Below are 19,726 nucleotides of genomic sequence, written 5' to 3' on the forward strand. Positions count from 1 at the left end.
CAAACCACCCTAGGTTGACACAGTAAGGAGTAATTCCCTTCATCACTATGTAAACTTATAACGATTAAGTCCCCGAATATTCAAGGCAATTTCCCGAACATTCAAGGTCGCTTCCCGAACATTCACGAACAATTAAGTCCGATTAACTACCCAAATATTTCCAAATATTCATTATCATCTAATCCCCAATTTGTATAATTCCATATTTGCATCATATCAGTTCAAAAGATTTTTCCAGATTTTAGTAGCTGGTGTCTGTAGAAGAAAATTTAAGGTTGCTTATGAAGGGTTGTCACGGAAGGGGTGGCAACTGCCCTCCATCACCCTTGACACTTAAAAAGGAACTATAATTTCTATTTTTTAATCGAAGTATAAACTTTTAAATTTTATTCGAAGTATTTCGGGAAAACATGACTTTTTTTGGGGAAGGGGGGGGGGGTAACTGCCTTCTCATCACTTTGACTCTTAAAAAAGGCACTAAAAATTTAGATTACCGATCCAATGAGTCCCCTCCAAAGTATATACAATTACCCTTTCTATAAGAGCCTTATATGCCCCCCCGGCCATAACTGAAAACCCTTTCCCTGAAAACTGTAAGGGCGCGAGTGTTTTCCCAAAAGACATAATTTCCCGACTTTTCAACTGCAATGAAAAAATTTCTATTTGATTGGGAGTGTTTGGGCAAAGGGTTTCTATACTGTCGACTATAAAAAAGGACACAAGCCCTTTCAATTTCAAATCCAATGAGCCCCTTTTGAAGTTTATACGACAACGCTTTCTATAAAAATCTTATATGCCCCAAGTACACAACTTACAACCCTGGTCCTGAGGGCTGTGGGGGGGGGGTATCATCCCCAAAGACATTTCTACTACGTTAAACAAAGTGGCTCTGTCAAAATGCCAATCGGAAGTGTTTGGGGAAATGATGGATGTAGGGGGGGGGGGAGCATTCGCCTCCTAATCACCTTCGACCATTAATAAGGCACTAGCCTTTTCAATTTCTAATAAAAAGAGCCCTTTTTGAAGTTTCTACGAAAACACCTTCTATAAAAACTTATATATCCCCCAGGGCATAACTTACAGAGGGCTGTGGGGAGGATGGGTTGTCATCCTCAAAAAACCTTATTCCTGACCTTTTAACTACACTAAACAAAATGGCTTTATCAAAATATTGATCGGAAAAGTTCGGGGAAAAGATGGATGTGCCGGGGGGATTCGCCCTCCGATCACCTTCGACTATTAATAAGGGCACTAGCCCTCTCAAATTCCGATCAAATGAGCCCCTTTGAAATTTCTACGACAGCACTTTCTATAAAAAAAATTATATGCCTCCAGGGTATAGATTACAAACTTTGCCTTGAGACTGTGTGAGGGGGAGTGGTTGTCATCCTCAAAGACATAATTTCCGAACCCTTCAACTATGTGACCCGGCTCAATTGTAACCGAAACTTTAAAAAATAAAATTTTGATACCAATCAAAAAGAATACATCACAAAAAGAATACATCAAGTTACATCAAAAGAATTATATTTTTATGCTGATTTTAAATATATAAGTTTCTTCAAGTTTAGTCTTACTCATCAAAAGTTACGAGCCTGAGAAAATTATTTTATTTTCAACTGGAAGTAAAATGCATCATTAAAACTTAAAACGAACAGAAATTATTACGTATATAAGGGTGTCCATCTCCTCCACAATACCTCGATCTTTACGTAGATTATTTTTAGTAACTTCAACTATTTATTCTAGGGCCTTTGTGATTCAGGGGGTCATTCTGAAAGAATTGGGACAAAATTCAAGCTTTAGTGTAAAGAGCTAGGTATTGACGTGGAGGCGAACCCCCTCATATATGTAATAAAAACTTACAAATATAGAAGTTTGTTACGTAAGTTAATTCGTAAGTTACGTATATTTGTTACTAATAAAAACGTTCATAAAAAAAACAAAAAGCTCTAGTTACCTTTTAAGTAACCAAAAATTGGACGGTAACTAGGCCTACTCCCCCATTCGCTTTTTTTTTTATCAAAATCGTCCGATCAAAACTACGAGAAAGCCAATTAGTTAAAAAAAATTAACATGCAAATTTTGTTTTAGTTATTCATGAGCCGTGAGCCAAAATCAAAACATGCATCAATTCAGAGACGTTCAGAAATTAAACTGCTTTTTGAACTGCAAGTAAGGAGCGATATTAAAACTTAAAATGAACATAAATTATTCCGTATATGAAAGGGGTTGTCCCCTCCTCAACGCCTCGCTCTTTAAACTATAGTGTTTTATTGTTTTAAAACGTAGAGTTGTGAGAAAGAGTCAAACTTTAGCGTAAAGAGCGGGGCATCGAGGAGAGGCATGTGCCTGGCAGGTAAAGATTTCCCTAAGGGTTAGTCGAGAACCTCTCGGTTATCTGAGATCATGACGTATTTCATGGAATAAACAAGCTTTTGTTGAAACATAGCTCATAACTCAGGACAAGGAAACCACCAACGAGATTACGTTTCTCTATCTGACAAAGTCTCCCTAATTTGTGGAAAGCACAGGACCCTAAAATTAAATTGTCAGGTAAAATACTTCCGTCTCCTTCAAAACCGAGAAAAGTAATCAAGGTTCTCTGCCTAAATTTTCTCGTCTCTTACGCCCATCTCTGTTTTTTATGCCATTATTTTCTGGTGGGTTTTGCTTTTTCACCCGAGTACTTCATTCTCTTCTGAAAATGCAAATTGAGTTTTTTCTTGGAAGATAAGATAGTTTTTTTCCTTTTTGTAATATATTTTAGATCTTTATTTTAAGGGTCTGTGCTAGGTGAAGCTATGTACTAGAAAGATATGGGACATAGTCACCAGAGAAGGTTTATTCCCCCTGATACTTTGAATTAACAGGCAACTTAGTGATAATTTTACCCCCCAGAGTTACGTAATTTGCACATTATGATTAAAAACTAAATGTTGCTCTAAAATCAAATCAAAACGCACTATTTGTATCCTGGTTGCCAATAAGACATCTCTGCAATATACCAAGAACGACTGAGGGTATTAAGCTCAAACTTTCGGAACCGCTTCTATTACTACTTCCCCTCTTAATCTATATATATAAAAATAAGTTGTCTGTGTGTGGATCTGTGGATGGATCAGGTGACGTCATGTTTGTTCGCATATGACGTCTGAATTATTTCACACTAATACAAAAGAAGAAAAAAACTAAAAAAGGTAAAAACTACAAAAAAAACTAAAAAGAAAAAAAACTAAAAAAGCTAAAAAACTAAAAAAAACTAAAAAAAGGCAAAAACTACAAAAAAAATAAAAACTAATAAAAAAACTAAAAAAGCTAAAAAACTAAAAAAACTAAAAAAAACTAAAAAAAGGTAAAAAACTAAAAAAAACTAAAAACTAAAAAAGAAAAAAACTAAAAAAAAGGAAAAAACTGAAAAATAAAAGAGAAAAAGAAAACTAAAAAAATATGAATAAATATATATAAAAATAAGTTGTTTGTGGGTTATGTCTGTCTGTCTGTCTGTCGAGTGACGTCGTGTTTGTCCGCATATGACGTCTGAATTATTTCACACTAATACAAAAGAAGAAAAAAAACTAAAAAAGGTAAAAACTACAAAAAAAACTAAAAAGAAAAAAAACTAAAAAAGCTAAAAAACTAAAAAAAAACTAAAAAAAGGTAAAAAACTAAAAACTAAAAAAAACTGAAAAAACTAAAAAAAGGCAAAAACTAAAAAAAAAACTAAAAACTAATAAAAAAACTAAAAAAGCTAAAAAAATAAAAAAACTAAAAAAACTAAAAAAAGGTAAAAAACAAAAAAAAACTAAAAAAGAAAAAACTAAAAAAAAGGAAAAAACTGAAAAATAAGAGAAAAAGAAAACTAAAAAAATATTAATAAATATAAAAATATAAATATAAATATAATATAAATTAGCAATCAACAAAGCACCGAGACACAAATGACGACCGGGACACAGGGAGTATAAATGACGACCAGGACATAAGTAAAAAAAAAACTAAAAAAACTAAAAAAATGGTAAAAACTACAAAAAAACTAAAAACTAATAAAAAAACTAAAAAAATCTAAAAATCTAAATAAACTAAAAAAGAAAAAAAAGAAAAAAAAGGAAAAAAATAAAGGAGAAAAACAAAACTAAAAAACGAATGTATATACAGACCGGGACACCGGGATACAAATGACGACCGGGACACAGGGAATATAAATGACGACCGAGACACAGGGACACAACTACAATGGGGACGCCGGGGGGTACAGGGGGATATAAATGACGACCGGGACACCGGGACACAAGGAATATAAATGACGCCCGGGACACTCAAAGAGAAATCACAGACTGGAACACCGGGACACAAATGACGACCGGGACACAGGGAATATAAATGACGACCGGGACACAGGGACATAACTACAAAGGGGACGCCGGGGTGCACAGGGGGATATATAAATGACGATGGCGACTCAGGGAATGGTCGATTAGCAATCACCATCAACAAAGCTCAAGGGCAATCATTAGAATCATGAGGTATAGATCTGAATACGGATTGTTTTCCCATGGACCATTATATGTTGCATGTTCAAGAGTCGGTAAACCTGACAATCTATTTATATGCACAGACAATGGGACAGCAAAGAATGTTGTATATTCGCAAGTTTTACGTAGTTAAAAACATATATATATATATATATATATATATATATATATATATATATATATATATATATATATATATATATATATATATATCTATCTATATTCACAGGTGGGACATAGGGACACAACTACAATGGCGCGTAACTAATATGGCGCGTAACGACTTACGCGCGCGGGGGGGCTTGGGGGGGGCGCGAAGCGCCCCCACCAACTAGGTGTTGGGGTGGCGCGAAGCGCCACCCCAACAGCTAGTATTTTACTAAATCAAAAGAGTCTAAGTATATCCAGGCTGTGAAAGAGCATACATATAATTTTTTGGGAATAGTATTAAGTTTTATTTATCAGGTTAACTAGAGGATGTATATGACTCAATTAAACACTACTTATTTGTGTCATGATTTTCAAAGGATTTATTTTGTTAAAAATTGTTGAAAAAGTTTCCCCGGCATGCAAATAGCATGCCAAACTATAAATTCTTAAAGAAAAATCAGAAAGACTCAAACTATTATTTTATTTTTTCCTGAAAAAGACTATGTCAATATAGAACGAACAGAAATTAATTTTAAAAACTTTTTCCATAAAATAAGTTTTTCAAAAAAAAGTAAAGAACTCCGTTGAACCAAAAATGAATAAAAATAAAATCAAATAATCGACCAAGCATAACTTCCCCAAATCAGCATGAATAAACAAATGAAACTCAAAACGAACAGAAATTAACATGAGTAGGGTTCAAAACCCCCTATGCTTTCTAAAAGCCAGAATACAATTTCCACTTTACTGAAAAAATTCCTTTAAATGTTTTCACTTCTATAGCCTTAAGAAACCAAAAATTAATTAAGATTTTCAGGAATAAATATCAACATATGTATTAAACTGACAATGCACATTCATTTGAATTTTTTCAGTAAAGTACAAATTATATTCTGGATTTTAGAAAGCAAGGGGGTTTTGAACCCTACACATGTTAATTTCTGCTCATTTTGAGTTTGACTAGGTTATTTATTGTAATTTCTATTCGTTTTGGGTTTCATTTGTTTATTGATTCTGATTTGTGGTAGTTGTATGTTTGGCAGATTATTTTGTTCTTTTTGTTCATTTTTGGTTTAATGGAGTTCTTTACTTTAAAGAAGTAACTTATTTTGTAGAAAAAGTTTTTTTTTAATTAATACTAAAAGAACAATGCAAACCAAGCAAAGAGAAAGAAGAGTGTGTTTTCTTTATTTCTTATTCCTGCCCTCCTATTGAGTCTTCTACTAGGTCGTATTTAGATTTGAAAGTGCTTGTTTTGATGTTACAAGAAAATACCTTAAGACATCCAAACTATTTTGTCAATGTTGCCACAATGATAATTCACAACCTTTCTATTTTATGTAGTCGTTGGTTTCGAAACACGGCCTTGCAAGCATAGCTCTTGGTGTGCATGCTAGTTTAGTTTAATAGGCTAAATAAATCAGTTAAATAGGCTAGTTTCCTTCTTTTATCAATCTTTTCCCTTATAAAACATTACAATACTAATACTACAAATATTAAAAATATCCATATATAACGTATGAGAACTTAAACCTATAACAAGACTCTTGAAAAGTCCAAATAGAATACATTTCTATGAAATTTTGTGTCCACTTTTTATTTGAGCATACCAAAATTCAGCTACAGAAAAAGTTCCAAAAAACTGCCAGTAGCAGAATTCCAAAAGCTGCCAACACTTTAGCAGCGCAACTTGTGTTTTGACAGCTTTTCTTTGAGCAAAAAGTATTTTTTTTTATATGTAAAATGGTATTTTCAGACAAGATCTGCCTACAAATTTGAAAACTGCCAAATAGCATTACTACTTTGCTATCCTACTTTTTGCATGGTGGGTTTTATATGCTGCTGTTCATAAAAAAAAGTATTTATATGTAAAATGGTATTTTAATTGTATTTTTTATGGTATTAAAACTACCAAGTAGCATTGCTACTTTGAATTACGTAATACAATTACAAATATTTGAAAATAGTTATTTATGATCAAATGCCAAACACAGGCTATCTTATTTACTGGTATTTCTCCTTTATTTGTTCCAATTTTTATGGTAATATAAATAAATTACAATTTTTTTTTTAAATTTGCACATTACATTTTGACGACACATAAGGTAATGTACCAGCTAACAATGGGTAAAAACATGATTGAGACTTTAAGAAAGCACAGTTCAACTAATTACACAGTTCGTGGTAACGAACTGTAAGCAAGGCGTAGCTCGGCTCAATAGCAATCAAAACTCTAAAAACAAAATTGTGATATAAATAGAACTGATATCAGAAGAATTGGCTTTTAATGCTTATTGCAAATGTGTAAGATTATTTAGGTTTAATATTATCCATCAAAACCTAGGGATGTTAGAAAATTTGCCTGATTTTCAAAAAGGGGAGAAACGGCACAAAAAGTCAAGGAATCAATGAAAATCGCACCATCAGATTCAGTGTATCAGAAATGCATATTTACTATTTTTGTCCCCTGGTTTTTTACTTGATCGTATCCAATCGGGTTCTAGAATATGAGGAAAGGACTCATTCGAAGGAAAATTAATAGTTCTAGTACCCCTTCAAGTGACCAAACAGATTGGAGAACAACTAGCCCCCATGCTCCATGCCCCATACCCCAACTAGCTCCATGCCCCTTTCTCCCAAAATAGTCCAGTCAATATATTGAGATATCCAGTTTGTTCAGCATAGTTGAAAGGTAAAAAACTATGCCTTAGGGGATAACGCGGCCCCACATACCCCTGGGAAAATGGCTGTAAGTTATGAAATTTGCCCATTGTTTACGTGTAGTTTGTTATTGGGAAGTATACAGAAATTTTTTTTGGGGGGGATTTTCAACGGAGATAATTTTCTTTGGAGAGAGAGAGTTTCCGGGGGTGAGATTTCCAAGGGAGATTTAACGCTTCTACTCGAAATCCTTTTTATTTGTGTTACTTGCTAACTGCTGACTCAAATTTACATGTGAAGATGCTCTGTAAAATTACCCTGGAAAAATCTTCAGCAGAGTTGGAGTTTTCTGAAGGATTTTTCGTTGGGGCGGGGGGTGGGATCCGCAGGAAAAACCCTCCATAGGGAAATTTTCTGCGGGAGCAACTATCCATTAGGGGAGGGGAGGTGAGTTTTCGGGAAAATTTTTCCACAGATGGGGATATTTCCGGCACGATTTGAAAAACGTTCAGAAAAAAGGCTATCAGATGAAATTATGCTAAGGAGAATTTTTTAGGCAGAATCACCCGCAAAAAATTTTCCGAGTGGATTTTTCATCGAAGAGTTTCTTTTTTCTTGTTTTTTTTTTACACGGAAAAAACTTTACATGGAGAAATTTTTTATGGGGAGTGGGAATTTTCCATGAATGAAAGCTGGCATTCATTTGAAAATAATCAGAAATTGATATTTTAAAAACAGGCTTTTTCAACTGAAAGTAAAGAGCAAAAATTACAGCTGAAAACTCGCAGAAATTATTCTGTATACGAGGGGGGGGGGTATCCCCTCCTCAATACTTTAATCGACATGCTGAAGTTTGAATTTTTGTCCTAATTCTTTAAGAACAATTCCTGAAACACAAGGGCTGTTTAATTAGAAAAAGAACTTTTTTTAAAAGTGCTAAAAAACTTTAGCATCAAGAGCCAGGTATTGAGGAGGGGACAACTCCCTCATATACCGAATAATTTCTGTTCGTTTAAATTTTTGATGTTGCTCCTTACTTTTAGTTATAAAAGCTTATCTTTCTTTTTATAGTTTACTAAAAATCAAGAAGCATATACCATTGTAATATGCACACACAGGAGATTTTGTATTTTACAACTTTCCTATAAACGATATCATCACCTAACTTTTAATTGCGGCAATTTATTTTCACGGTGAACCATCAACTGGCACCCTTGAAAACCCGTAAAAACTTTAGTGCTTAAGAAAAAAATTAACTTTCTGGTTATGGCGGGGTGTAATTATACACTCTGGGTTGAGGCTCAAGCCTCAAAGACCTACTGCCTCCTAGTGATAGGCACCATCAAAGAGTACAGGGTAACTTATGAGGGGAGAAACTGGCGTTAGTGTCAAAAAAACAACCGACACCATTTAGCGTTGCGCCTAACGAACAGAGAAGCGGTTTAAATAGTAAACAGCTTGCTATTTAGAATAGAGTAGAATATGATTTATTGGCTAAAATAGCACACAAGCTAGCATAAGCACGTCAGAACAATTATAATTACAATGATAAATAAATGTTAAGGGATAAACATAGTTACAAAGTTAAATCAATTATTAAAATGCGAAACAAAATAGGGAACGAAAGAGTTTTTGTACCTCATTGTCAACATTTGGGGACACAAGTCAAGTTGAGTATTTGGAGCTCTACGAGCATTAAGTCTTGTATTGGGAAGGATTGGGGGGTTTTCTTTGAAGGGGGGAAGAAGACGTCGATGATAGTCAGAACTAAGGCACTTGTGCCCGAAGTTCATGGTAAGGAAGTGACGTCGTGATTCCAATGTAGTGAGTTCAAGTCTAGCCAAACCTTCATCATAAGTAGTATAGGACGTCCCCAGTATAATTTTGATAGCTCTTTTTTGAACGCTTTCAATTTTATAACATTGGGATTTGGTCAGTCCAGGGTGCCAGACAGGGCAAGCATATTCAAGACAAGGTCTTATATAAGAACAATAAATTATTTTAAGGTTCTGGATTGATATGGAGAACCGTTTAAGAAGGGAGAAAGATCTAAGGAGAAAACCACCTGTTTTAAATAAGTGAAAAGAGTGAGATTTCCATTTAAGGTCATTGTCCAAGTGCACACCAAGTAGCTTAACCATGTTTAAGTTTGGGATGCAAAGGTAATTATTGATTGGGGGTATATTTTTTAAAAAGGAGAATAGAATTAAACTGCTTTTCGGTATGCTCAGATTGAGTTTAACATTGGCAAGATCATTCTTTAAGTTGTTAATGAGTGAGTCAAGTTTAACGCCCAAAGTGTTTGAGGTTTGACAAAGGTTAAGTAATGTCAAATCATCCGCAAATTTAAAAGTGTTGTCAAAGTTTGGTAAAACATTGTTAAAAACAATTAAGAATGATAAAGGACCCAATTTAGTCCCTTGGGGTGCTCCATAGGAAATCGAGGTAAAACCTGATGAATCTCCGTTAGGGAGGACTACACATTGCTCACGACCAGATAAAAAACTGGCTACTATACGTAAAACAAAATCTCTGACACCCAAAGCCCTTGCATTATCAATAACTGTCTGATGATCCAAGTTGTCAAAGGCTTTACTAATATCAGCAAAAACAGCCTCAACGTAGGAACTACTTAACTCAAGATGTTTGAAAACAGTGTCAAGTATATAACATAAACAATGGGTGGCGCTATGATTCGGCCTAAAGCCAAACTGATTTGGGTTAATTTTATCTTGAATATCATCAAAGAGGAAATTCTAAATAAAACTTTCAAAAATTTTAGAGAAAATAGAGGTTTTTGATATTGGTCTTAAGTCAGAGGGGACATTTGGGGTCTTGATTTTCGGTATAGGTGATATAATAGCTCGTTTAAAACACACTGGAAAAATACCATCTACAAAACATTGGTTAAAAATTGCAGTTAGAGGTACACTTAAATAATGGGCACATTTCACAATCAATTTGGTAGGGATATCACCTGGGTAAACTGACTTATTTTTATCAAGATTTTCGAGTTTAAGCTGGGTCTGATGTATTCCAATCACAGGAATGTCACTCACTGCACTGTTGGCCGGCATATTTTGGAGTGGCGGGTGAGTTTTACAAGTTGAAGTAAAATAATCGTTTATGATGTCTGCACTCACTGGGTTGCCATTACTATCCAGTAAGAGAAATTTAGAAGAGACCTTTCCCATGAGATCTTGGATAAATTTGTGGAAATTCTTAGGGTTCAAATACAGTAACTTATTGAGCAAGTGAGCACCATGCTCTTTTCTTGCTTTACGAATTTCACTAATAACAATGTTTCGAAGTTTTCGAGAATCCTGGAAAAATCCTTCCTTAAAGAGTCTATCACGTTCATTTATTAGGCACAAATTTTTTTTATTTATCCATGGTTTACAATTGGATTTGTAATTGACTTTTTTCACTGGAAAGGTGTCACAGTATAACTGGAAAAGTTCAGCTGAAAACTTAGAAGCCATTTCATCACCATTGGTAAGACATAGGATATTGACCCAGTATTTGGAGCTAAGTTTTACTTTGAAATGGGCAATCTTCTCGTCAGTAATGGGTCTATATGAATAACTGATCAATGGTTTAGGGGGAAAGGATGATAAAGGAGTCCAAAAGATGCATAGATGGTCACTTGCCCCTAGTGGAGGGGCTATTTTCGGGGAACAGTAGTAATCTTCAACGTTGGTAAAAATCAAGTCTAGGGTTTTATCACTGCGTGTAGGTAACTTTACTACCTGGTCAAGACTAAGAGTAGCGCTAAGCCACTTTTGGTCTAGCTCATTAAAATCACCACATAATGTAATTGCAGCATAGGGGTACTTGTGGCGAATTCTGTCAGTATAAAGTTGCAGATATGCCGTCAGCTCCTTCTTAAATCCACTACGGGGAGGGTAATAAATAATACAAAAATCATGCAAGATACGTCTTTTGGGAGGTTTTTGGGTCTGGTCCAGAGCCATAAAACTTCAGTTTTGGAGTTGTTCTCTATTTCAGAAAATGATAGAATCCGATTTGGGAGGGTACACTTACAAAAAAAAAGCAACTCCTCCACCATGAGATAGAGGAATACCATATTTGTCCAATCTGGGCTTAAAATGGGAGTCATAATTAGGAATCGAGCAAGAATCTTCTGTAGCAGACCATGTTTCTGTAAGGCAAGCAATATCAATCTGGTTTTTGCCAAGAATAATTTGTAGTTCCTCCATTTTATTTACTAGTGACCTTACATTCGCAAGAAGGATTCTAGGAAATGAGTAGGAGTGACGTATCGTACCAGGGTTATTGGCACACACTTTCCTAGCCGGGTTTACCTTCCCTTTGTCAGCAATAGAGCTGCTACTCATGGTCTTATGCTCAATTAGTTTTTTCGTCCTCTTGAGAGAGGTTCACTAATACTACCAGCTGTTCTAAACCGTTTGGGTACATCATTGCGAAAGAATGTTTGTAGGCTTTTTCTTTTCACATAAGACATTTGCACAATCTGTCTTTTCAGAGCAATTTCTGATTCTGGCAGCTGAATTAGAAGGGGCTGGTATCTTGAAACTGAGTTCTGAGTGGTTGGTAATTTCTCCCCCAGCCTGGTTGCCTTTAATATTGTTGGCACTGGAAGTTGAAGCTGGTTTTGAATTATTTGCTTCACTTGAGTTACATCATCAACTCCTTCTTGTTCCGGTAAATTTTTTACAATAATATTCATTTTTCTCCGTTGTGCTTCATGATGGCAGAAGGTTTCTTCCCTTACAATTTCTCGTATCTCATCAGTCTGCTGGGAAGTCTGGGTGTCTTTTTCTTCAATCTTCTGCAACCGAGAGTTAAGGTCCAGAAATGCACCATCTACATATTTATGCATTTCTTCATAGCTAGGCTTCTGGGCAAGCTCAGTTCGTAGCAGAGCTATTTCAGATGAAATCTGTCGGACTGGAATATCAATTCTTGTAATCAAATCATACAGCACCTGGGACTCAGCAGAGAGTTTAGGTATCGGTCTACCAGGTGAAGTAGATGGGGGGTTTGGGTCCTTTATCGAATCAACTGGGTTCCCATCCACTGTCTGGTGTGATGGGGTGCTATTTGACGGATTTTTGCCCCTGTTTGTAGCACTGAAGGCTGGACTGTAAGAATTTGTTGCTTGCCTGATTCTGGTTGTTCGGGTCATTTTTATAATTTACTTCGTGAGAGTTTAACAAGAAAAAGGACAGTATAATGAGTACAGTAAACTAGCCTTTGTTTCTTGGTTTATAAAATAGACAAGACAAGACTTTCCTCTATCAGAGTAAAAACAATGCTGGTTGTAGATATGGATCTGATCAAGATAATCTTGACTTCTTCTTTACTTCTTAACACCTTTCTATTCACCTCTCACCTTTATCGTAATATAATTGTCAATAATATCCGAAATTATAATTATTTTCGCAACTGATAAATCCTGACCTATATGATATATAAGCCATGAAAATATCAATAAGAGAATTCACAGTTCCCAAGGGAATTTTTACTCAAGTTACAAAATAATCCGCTTATTTATAATTCATTTGGTCACTGAATTAATTATTATGAATATATTGGCTACGGGTCAGGTAGTGATTGATAATCCTTTACCAAATATTAGTTACAGGTTCAATCCAAAAATAGGTCCTCATACCTTGAACTCTGAATCAATACTTACGCCATCTAAGTTGAAATATATAAACAAAATAGGTAGCTCTTTAAATGGGAGTTGAAATTTTACAGGTATTTTTTTTTTTTTTATTTCGGCTTGGGGTGGTGAGTTATAGCATGAACGAAACAGAAAACCACCCACATCATTTAGCGTTGGGCGTTTCTACGAGTACTACTAAGACAAAATTGGTGCAGTAATAAGTGTCTGATCCCAGTTTCTGAGAATTTGCCAAGAAACACACAATGCTGGATGACCCTAATGATTCTTTCGACATTAGTGCCAAACTTCACTCTTTTAAGCTAGCCATAATTTTTGGGTAGCACATGGATAAGAGTGCTAGTGGAAGGGTAGCAAACCAGAAACAGATACATCACCTAAATCTTTACACTTACCTCTATTCTTTTCTTCAAAACATCCTCAAATTCTGTTGACATGTTACGTAAACATGACTCTAGACTGATAATGGCACTTCGAGGAACTTGATCTTTCCGTCCCGGATTCAATCCTTTCAATGCATTTAGATCCGTTATTTTCCTCTTAATAGCAGCTATTTCACTTTTCAACTGGGCAGACAGTGAATCTACTTCACTCGATTTGTTATCAAATAAAGACTTCTTTCGCACCACTGAAAAAATATACATACATATTTTACGGAGCAAAATAGATGGGGTTCTTATTTTGCTAATAGATGGGGCAAAATAAGAATATAAAAAAAATACCAAAATAAGAATATCGTCTTCATCTCAGTCCAAATCAATTAAAGTGGGTAGAGGAATTAGACAAGGAGGAATTATTTCTCCTTATATATTCAATTCATGTTTAGCTACTCCCCTTAATTCTGTTTCCTGCTCTTTTGTTTCATTATCTCGAAATCTGTCTTACATTGCATATGCTGATGACATTATCCTTCTAAGCCGGTCCAAGTCTAGTCTTGTTTCTAATTTTAATATTTTAATTAATTGTTTAAAAGGTTTGGGCCTTTCTATCAGTTTTGAAAAATGTCAATTTTTTGTTGTAAATTGTTTAGAGGATAATGTCAGGGCGACTCTCGATTACAGCAATGGTGTTATTTTTCAGTCGTCGCCAATAGTCACTTATTTGGGATTACCTTATGCTACTTCGAAAAGAGATTTTAAACCAGTCCTGGTTCAGCATGTTCAGATGAAACTACGCAAGGCATTTGGTCTTTAAATTCGTTTTCGGGGTCTTTACCGTCGAGTTGTCCTTGGTCGTATGTATAGCGCTGTTGCTCTGCCTCACCTATTGTTCCCGTCTCTCCTCTTCCGTAATTTCAGACCTTCTGATCTTTCGCCCATTAAAGTTTCTTATTTTAAATTTTGTAAATTTTTACTTGGTTTCCCCCTTTCTTTTAGTAACACTGAGATTGTTTTAAAGCTTAAAGTGAAGGATCCTGTTGTCTATATAAAGAAAAAATATAAAACATTTGAAGATAATGCGAAAATTAACCTTTTAGGCCACAATTTATTTCCGTTTTTTAGTAGCAGTTCTGACTCTTGATGATTTATAGGCTAAACTATTTAGCAAGTGTTTTTGTATCTTTTTTTCTTCTCTTTTTAAGTGTTTGATCTATATTTGATAGGTTTTGATTGTAAGTGTTATCATTTGTCTTTTCTCTATGTTATATTGTAGCGTACTCCTCATTTTTTGAGGGAAATAAAGAAAATAAATAAATAAATAATCCACAAAACATTTTTAATTGAGATAAATATCCTCCAATGTCAAATTTTAGTGCAGAAACTATCTTATTTCGACATTTACGTAAAACAGTAGACCTTCACCAAAAGATCGCGTCTGTAAACATGGTTTGCATAATATGTAAAAATCAAATAGGAGCCGTATAAGAAGGGAATCTTAGGTGTAGCTAAGGTTAAATAGGAACTAAACCCGCTAGTGCCAATGATAGTGCAGGGGTACCCAATAGAACTATGAACATTCAATACAAGCTGAATTTTAAGTTGTTAAAATTTCGATTTCAATTAAAGATCCAAGTTTATTGGAGCCAACTTCAAACTCTTTGAATTTGAAGTAGATATATATAAAAGAGTTCTGAAAAAAAAAATATCTTTACGCAAACAATTAAAAAAAAGGTAAGGCTCTTAATTGCTGCAGTTATTTAATTGCATGATGAAGATTGTAGAAGCGGCATTTTAAAAATGGTTTTCTCTTGACTCATTTGCTTTGCTGCTAATGGGTTTCAATATTTTGTCTAATTTTAATAAGATGCAAAAGTATCAATGATAGCGCAGGGGTACCCAATAGGACTACGAACATTCAAAATAAGCTGAATTTTAAGTTGTTAAAATTTCGATTTCTATTAAAGATCCAAGTTTATTTGGAGCCAACTTCAAACTCTTTGAATTCGAAGTAGATATATATAAAAGAGTCCTGAAAAAATGATCTTTACGCAAACAATTAAAAGAGGTAAGGCTCTTAATTGCTGCAGTTATTTAATTGCATGATGAAGACTCTAGAAGTGGCATTATAAAAATTGTTTTCTCTTGACTCATTTGCTTTGCTGCTAATTGGTTTCAATATTTTGTCTAATTTTAATAAGATGCAAAAGTATCAATGATAGTGCAGGGGTACCCAATAGGACTACGAACATTCAAAATAAGCTGAATTTTAAGTTGTTAAAACTTCGATTTCAATTAAAGATCCAAGTTTATTTGGAGCCAACTTCAAAATTTTTGAATTCGAAGTTGGTACTGACAGTGTTACCCAATAGAACTATTAAAATTCAGACCCAGCCAAATTCAAATTTATTAAAGCTTGGATTACGATCAAAGGTCTAAGTTTATTGGAATCCAACTCCAAATTTTCTGAGTTTCAAGTTGGTACCGACAACTGTACCCAAATTTGAAGTTAGCACCGACAGCAGTGACTAACAGAACTATGAAAATGATTTATAATATGGGTTGGATTTCAATTATAGGTCTTAGTTTTTTTTTATCCAACTTCAAATTTTCTGAATTTGAAGTTGATACCTATACCGATACCCAAGAGAACTCTAAAAATTCAAAACTAGCGAAATTTTGATCTATTAAGACTTGGATTACAATCAAACGTCTGAATTTCTTTGGATCCAAAATAAAACGTTCTCAACTTGAAGTTGGCATTGACAATGAGCAGAACTATAAAAGTCAAAGCCACCCAAATTTTAACTTATCCAAACTTTGATTTCAAACAAAGGTCCAATTTTCTTCCAATCCAATTTCAAATTTAATGTTGGTACTTGCAGAAAAAAATTACGGTTATTAAAAAGAGCTGGATTTTAGTTTTCTGCATTTTTTAAGATGAAATGAACTTGATTTCATTCCCACATCAGTTAACTATATCGATAAGTACTACAAAAAAACCTGGGGAGAGGGGGATAAAAAAAATGATTTGACAACCTGAATAAGAAGTGCCAAGAAATTCCTGAAAATTTTGCATTTCCAGTCAGTGCGAATTATAGGACGTTTACCCGTACAATTGCTATATTTAAGGGTTATGTACCTGTACAGTTTTTAGTGTGTTATGTTTTTAATGTCCTAAGGTTCAATTTATCGACGAACGACGACATATTTGATAACATTCCAATGCTGACATTCAGTCCTATCCATATGCGAATAACATTTACGAAATTGGGTGTACATGACTTCCATAAGGAACATACGTTGATAATAGTAGAAAAAATAACAAATTTCCTATTTTTTAAGCAAGTTTAGATCTTTCCCCAAGAAGAATTTTAAGTATGAGGCTAATGAATCCGACGATTTAAGCATTTTTACCTTTTGATGCAAGTTACAACAGCAGGCTTTTCGCAATATGGCTTGTTTTAGAGGGAACATATACCTTAACATTATCAAGTATACAAAAAAAAGAAAATCAAAACGAAGAAAACTAAAAAATAAATAAATAAAAAAAATATGGTCTACTTATTCTTATACTTAAATTTCTGAATTTTTTTACGGCAATGTACTCTCCTGAAACATGTAAATGCATATAAAATGTACTTAGGGAAGTAATTCTGATTCTAGACATGGTCACAGAATAGACCACACTATCACCCACATTTTCCCCGAGTTCCTTTTGTTTGCACAGATAAGTTGTTTTGTGAAGTTGTAAGTTATGTAAGTTGTTTTAACAGAAGCCGAACTGATTAAGTCATTTAAAAAAGTAAGAATGGAGAAAAAGAAGATGCATTTAGTTTGTGATCAACCATCAGCCGCAAATATATCCAAGATCTTTGTGCTTATGTAATAGGAGCTAATGAGTAAAAAAAAACAAAAAAAAGAGACAGAATCTTTAGAAGTTTCAGCAAAAGTATTTGGAAATATTTGGCAACAGAAAATACGTGCCGAATATAAAGCGTCTGTAAATATATTTTCTTGGTTAGCGAGACATTCCGAAAGTATAGGGAAGTGGACGGGTGAAAGTTTTTTTTTGTAGAATTTCTAGCTTGGGTCAATGCATTAAAACACATCTTCAAAAGCTGAACGTCAGAAAAGTTTTTCGAAAAAATGCATATTTAGTGCATCTAAAGAACATATTTTGGTTTGACTGAAGTTTTTTCCGGGAACCGAAGGGCAGGAAACAGTAATCTACAGAGGACTCCAATTACACGTGCTATTATAAAGAGATGTAGACTCAGTTATCCTAGCGGAGCCAAGTGGTTAGCACGCTAGAGCTGGAACCCTTTCTCTATAGGGACAGGGGTTCGAGTCCTGGTGTCGCTGGTTATTTGGTTTGGAAGAGGGGTCAGTGGTGTGATCGTAAGCTCAGCCTGAGTCACCCCAGCTCTAAATGGATACCTGGAGAAATCCAGGGAAGGTAAACAGGAAGGATGTGCAAAAGCACAGGACGGATGGCCTCCAAACCCCCATTACACTTCCTGGCTGAAGGGCCATGGAGACCAGCATCACTGCAAAGTCAAAAGCCGTACTTTTTTTTACATTCGATTATCACTTTTGAAATGTAAACCTCTCAAGCTGGTGATGAGGCTAGAGACATTTACCTCTTAATAGGCAAAGGAAGATTAAAAAGAGTGGCATATATTTGAAGGGGCGGCAAAAAACAAATCTAGACACAGCAAATTATTTAAATTCAATTTTAACAGGAAATGAAAAAAATGAACCTAAAACAAATTAAGATCAATTCGTACCACTGCAAAAATAATAATAACTGAAGTAAGGTTTAAACTGAGAAAACAAAATGTAGTTTATTTATCTTGTGAAAAAAAAGGATAGGAAGTCTCGCAAAGTCAGGATATCTCCGATAAACTGAAATAACATCTAGAAACTTCATCAAATCTGGACATTATAAAAACCCATCTTTCAATCACACTTCGATAAGAAAGACTCAGAACTAGACTTTAATTCCAGTTTTAGAAAAGGTTATTTTATATTATCATATTATTGTGTTATATTAGAAAAGGTTATTTTTAGTAATACATAAACAGTTCTTCAGTTTGAAATTATTATCAGTACAAGCAATATATCAAAAGACAACCCTAAGTAATATAAATTACTACTTACATTTGCTAAGTCTCTCCAATGTTACGTATGCATTTTGGATATCTTCCAATAAGATTTGTCTGGAGAAGAAATATACCATATAAGACAAAAAAAATGAAATAGTAGACTAAACCAAAAAGAATACATTTCAAATAATCACTTTACCTTTTGAGGGGGATAGGGTTTAGAAGTATAGATTTATAAGTGTTTCTAGTCTTCCCAGGGAGGAGGGTGGGGGTGGTGTCAACGAGTACAACCGTAGTTAATAGGCACTAAACTTTTAAGTTTACACAGCAGCGTTGGTGACACAGTAGCAAATGGGAAAACAAAAAATCGTCAATCCCCTTACATTTTCGGGAATTTACTCCACTAGTCTTGAGTCTCATACCTGTGCTAATTTATAATTTTTAACAATTAGCAAAATTATTTTCTAAATCAGGAAAAAAGTCTTGATACCCTGCTAAAGCTTAAAATTCCTCTGAAATCACCGGAATTTACAAACCTACAGCAAAAAAGGGACAAAACATTAAACTAAGGTTAAACTAAAGCTGAGCTAAAATCTTATATTTCCTTGAACAGATTCTGATTGAGAAGGAAATTAATTGCTTATTGTTCAAACTGAATTTTAGAAGACAAATATTATAATTTTTTTACTGTAATGTTCTTTTCTTTTCTGACAGTTGGGATAAAATATAGTTAAAAAGACTAAAATTGAACCGATATTTCATTGGTTATATTTTGATTGAGAAGAAAATTAATTGCTAATTGTGATAATTGCTTGTAAAGTAAAAAAAAAAAAAAATCTCAAATGCGACATGTGTAGAGATTAGAAACATTTTCTGTTAAAACGAAAAGGGTGTTTTAATTTATATTTTTAATTGTTTTTTTCACAGGCAGAAGTAAGAGGGGGTCAACGGTTACCACCATTATTGATAAGCATTTAAAGGATGGACAGCAGCGTGGGTGACATTGTTTGAGCAATGCATTACTGTAGCCCTATCGGCATTACTAGCTTTTTCATTAGCTCATTTATGTAATCTGTCTTTCTTGGCTTTCAATGCGATATAAATTAAAGTACAAAACTGACACCACTCTAATGGTGAGGTTATGCTAGCCAACAAAAGTACCAGTTTGCTTCTCCTGCTAATACCAATTATCAAATTAAATGAGAATTGAAGCCACTTTTGAAC

At 34.3% G+C, this 19,726-nt stretch overlaps 1 protein-coding gene across 1 annotated transcript in view; it reads right to left on the reverse strand.

Annotated features, from left to right (window-relative positions):
• The window catches only part of LOC136030380 (syntaxin-5-like), a 61,361-nt gene that overhangs the window by 8,998 nt on the left and 32,637 nt on the right, over positions 1-19,726 (reverse strand). The window contains exons 5-6 of the mRNA XM_065709305.1: positions 18,558-18,616; positions 13,413-13,645 (exon numbers count right to left, since the gene is read on the reverse strand). Coding sequence (XP_065565377.1) covers positions 13,413-13,645; positions 18,558-18,616 — 292 coding nt within the window. The remainder of the gene's footprint in view (positions 1-13,412; positions 13,646-18,557; positions 18,617-19,726) is intronic.

The sequence above is a fragment of the Artemia franciscana genome, chromosome 8, assembly GCF_032884065.1.
Source record: "Artemia franciscana chromosome 8, ASM3288406v1, whole genome shotgun sequence".
Lineage (NCBI taxonomy): Eukaryota > Metazoa > Arthropoda > Branchiopoda > Anostraca > Artemiidae > Artemia > Artemia franciscana.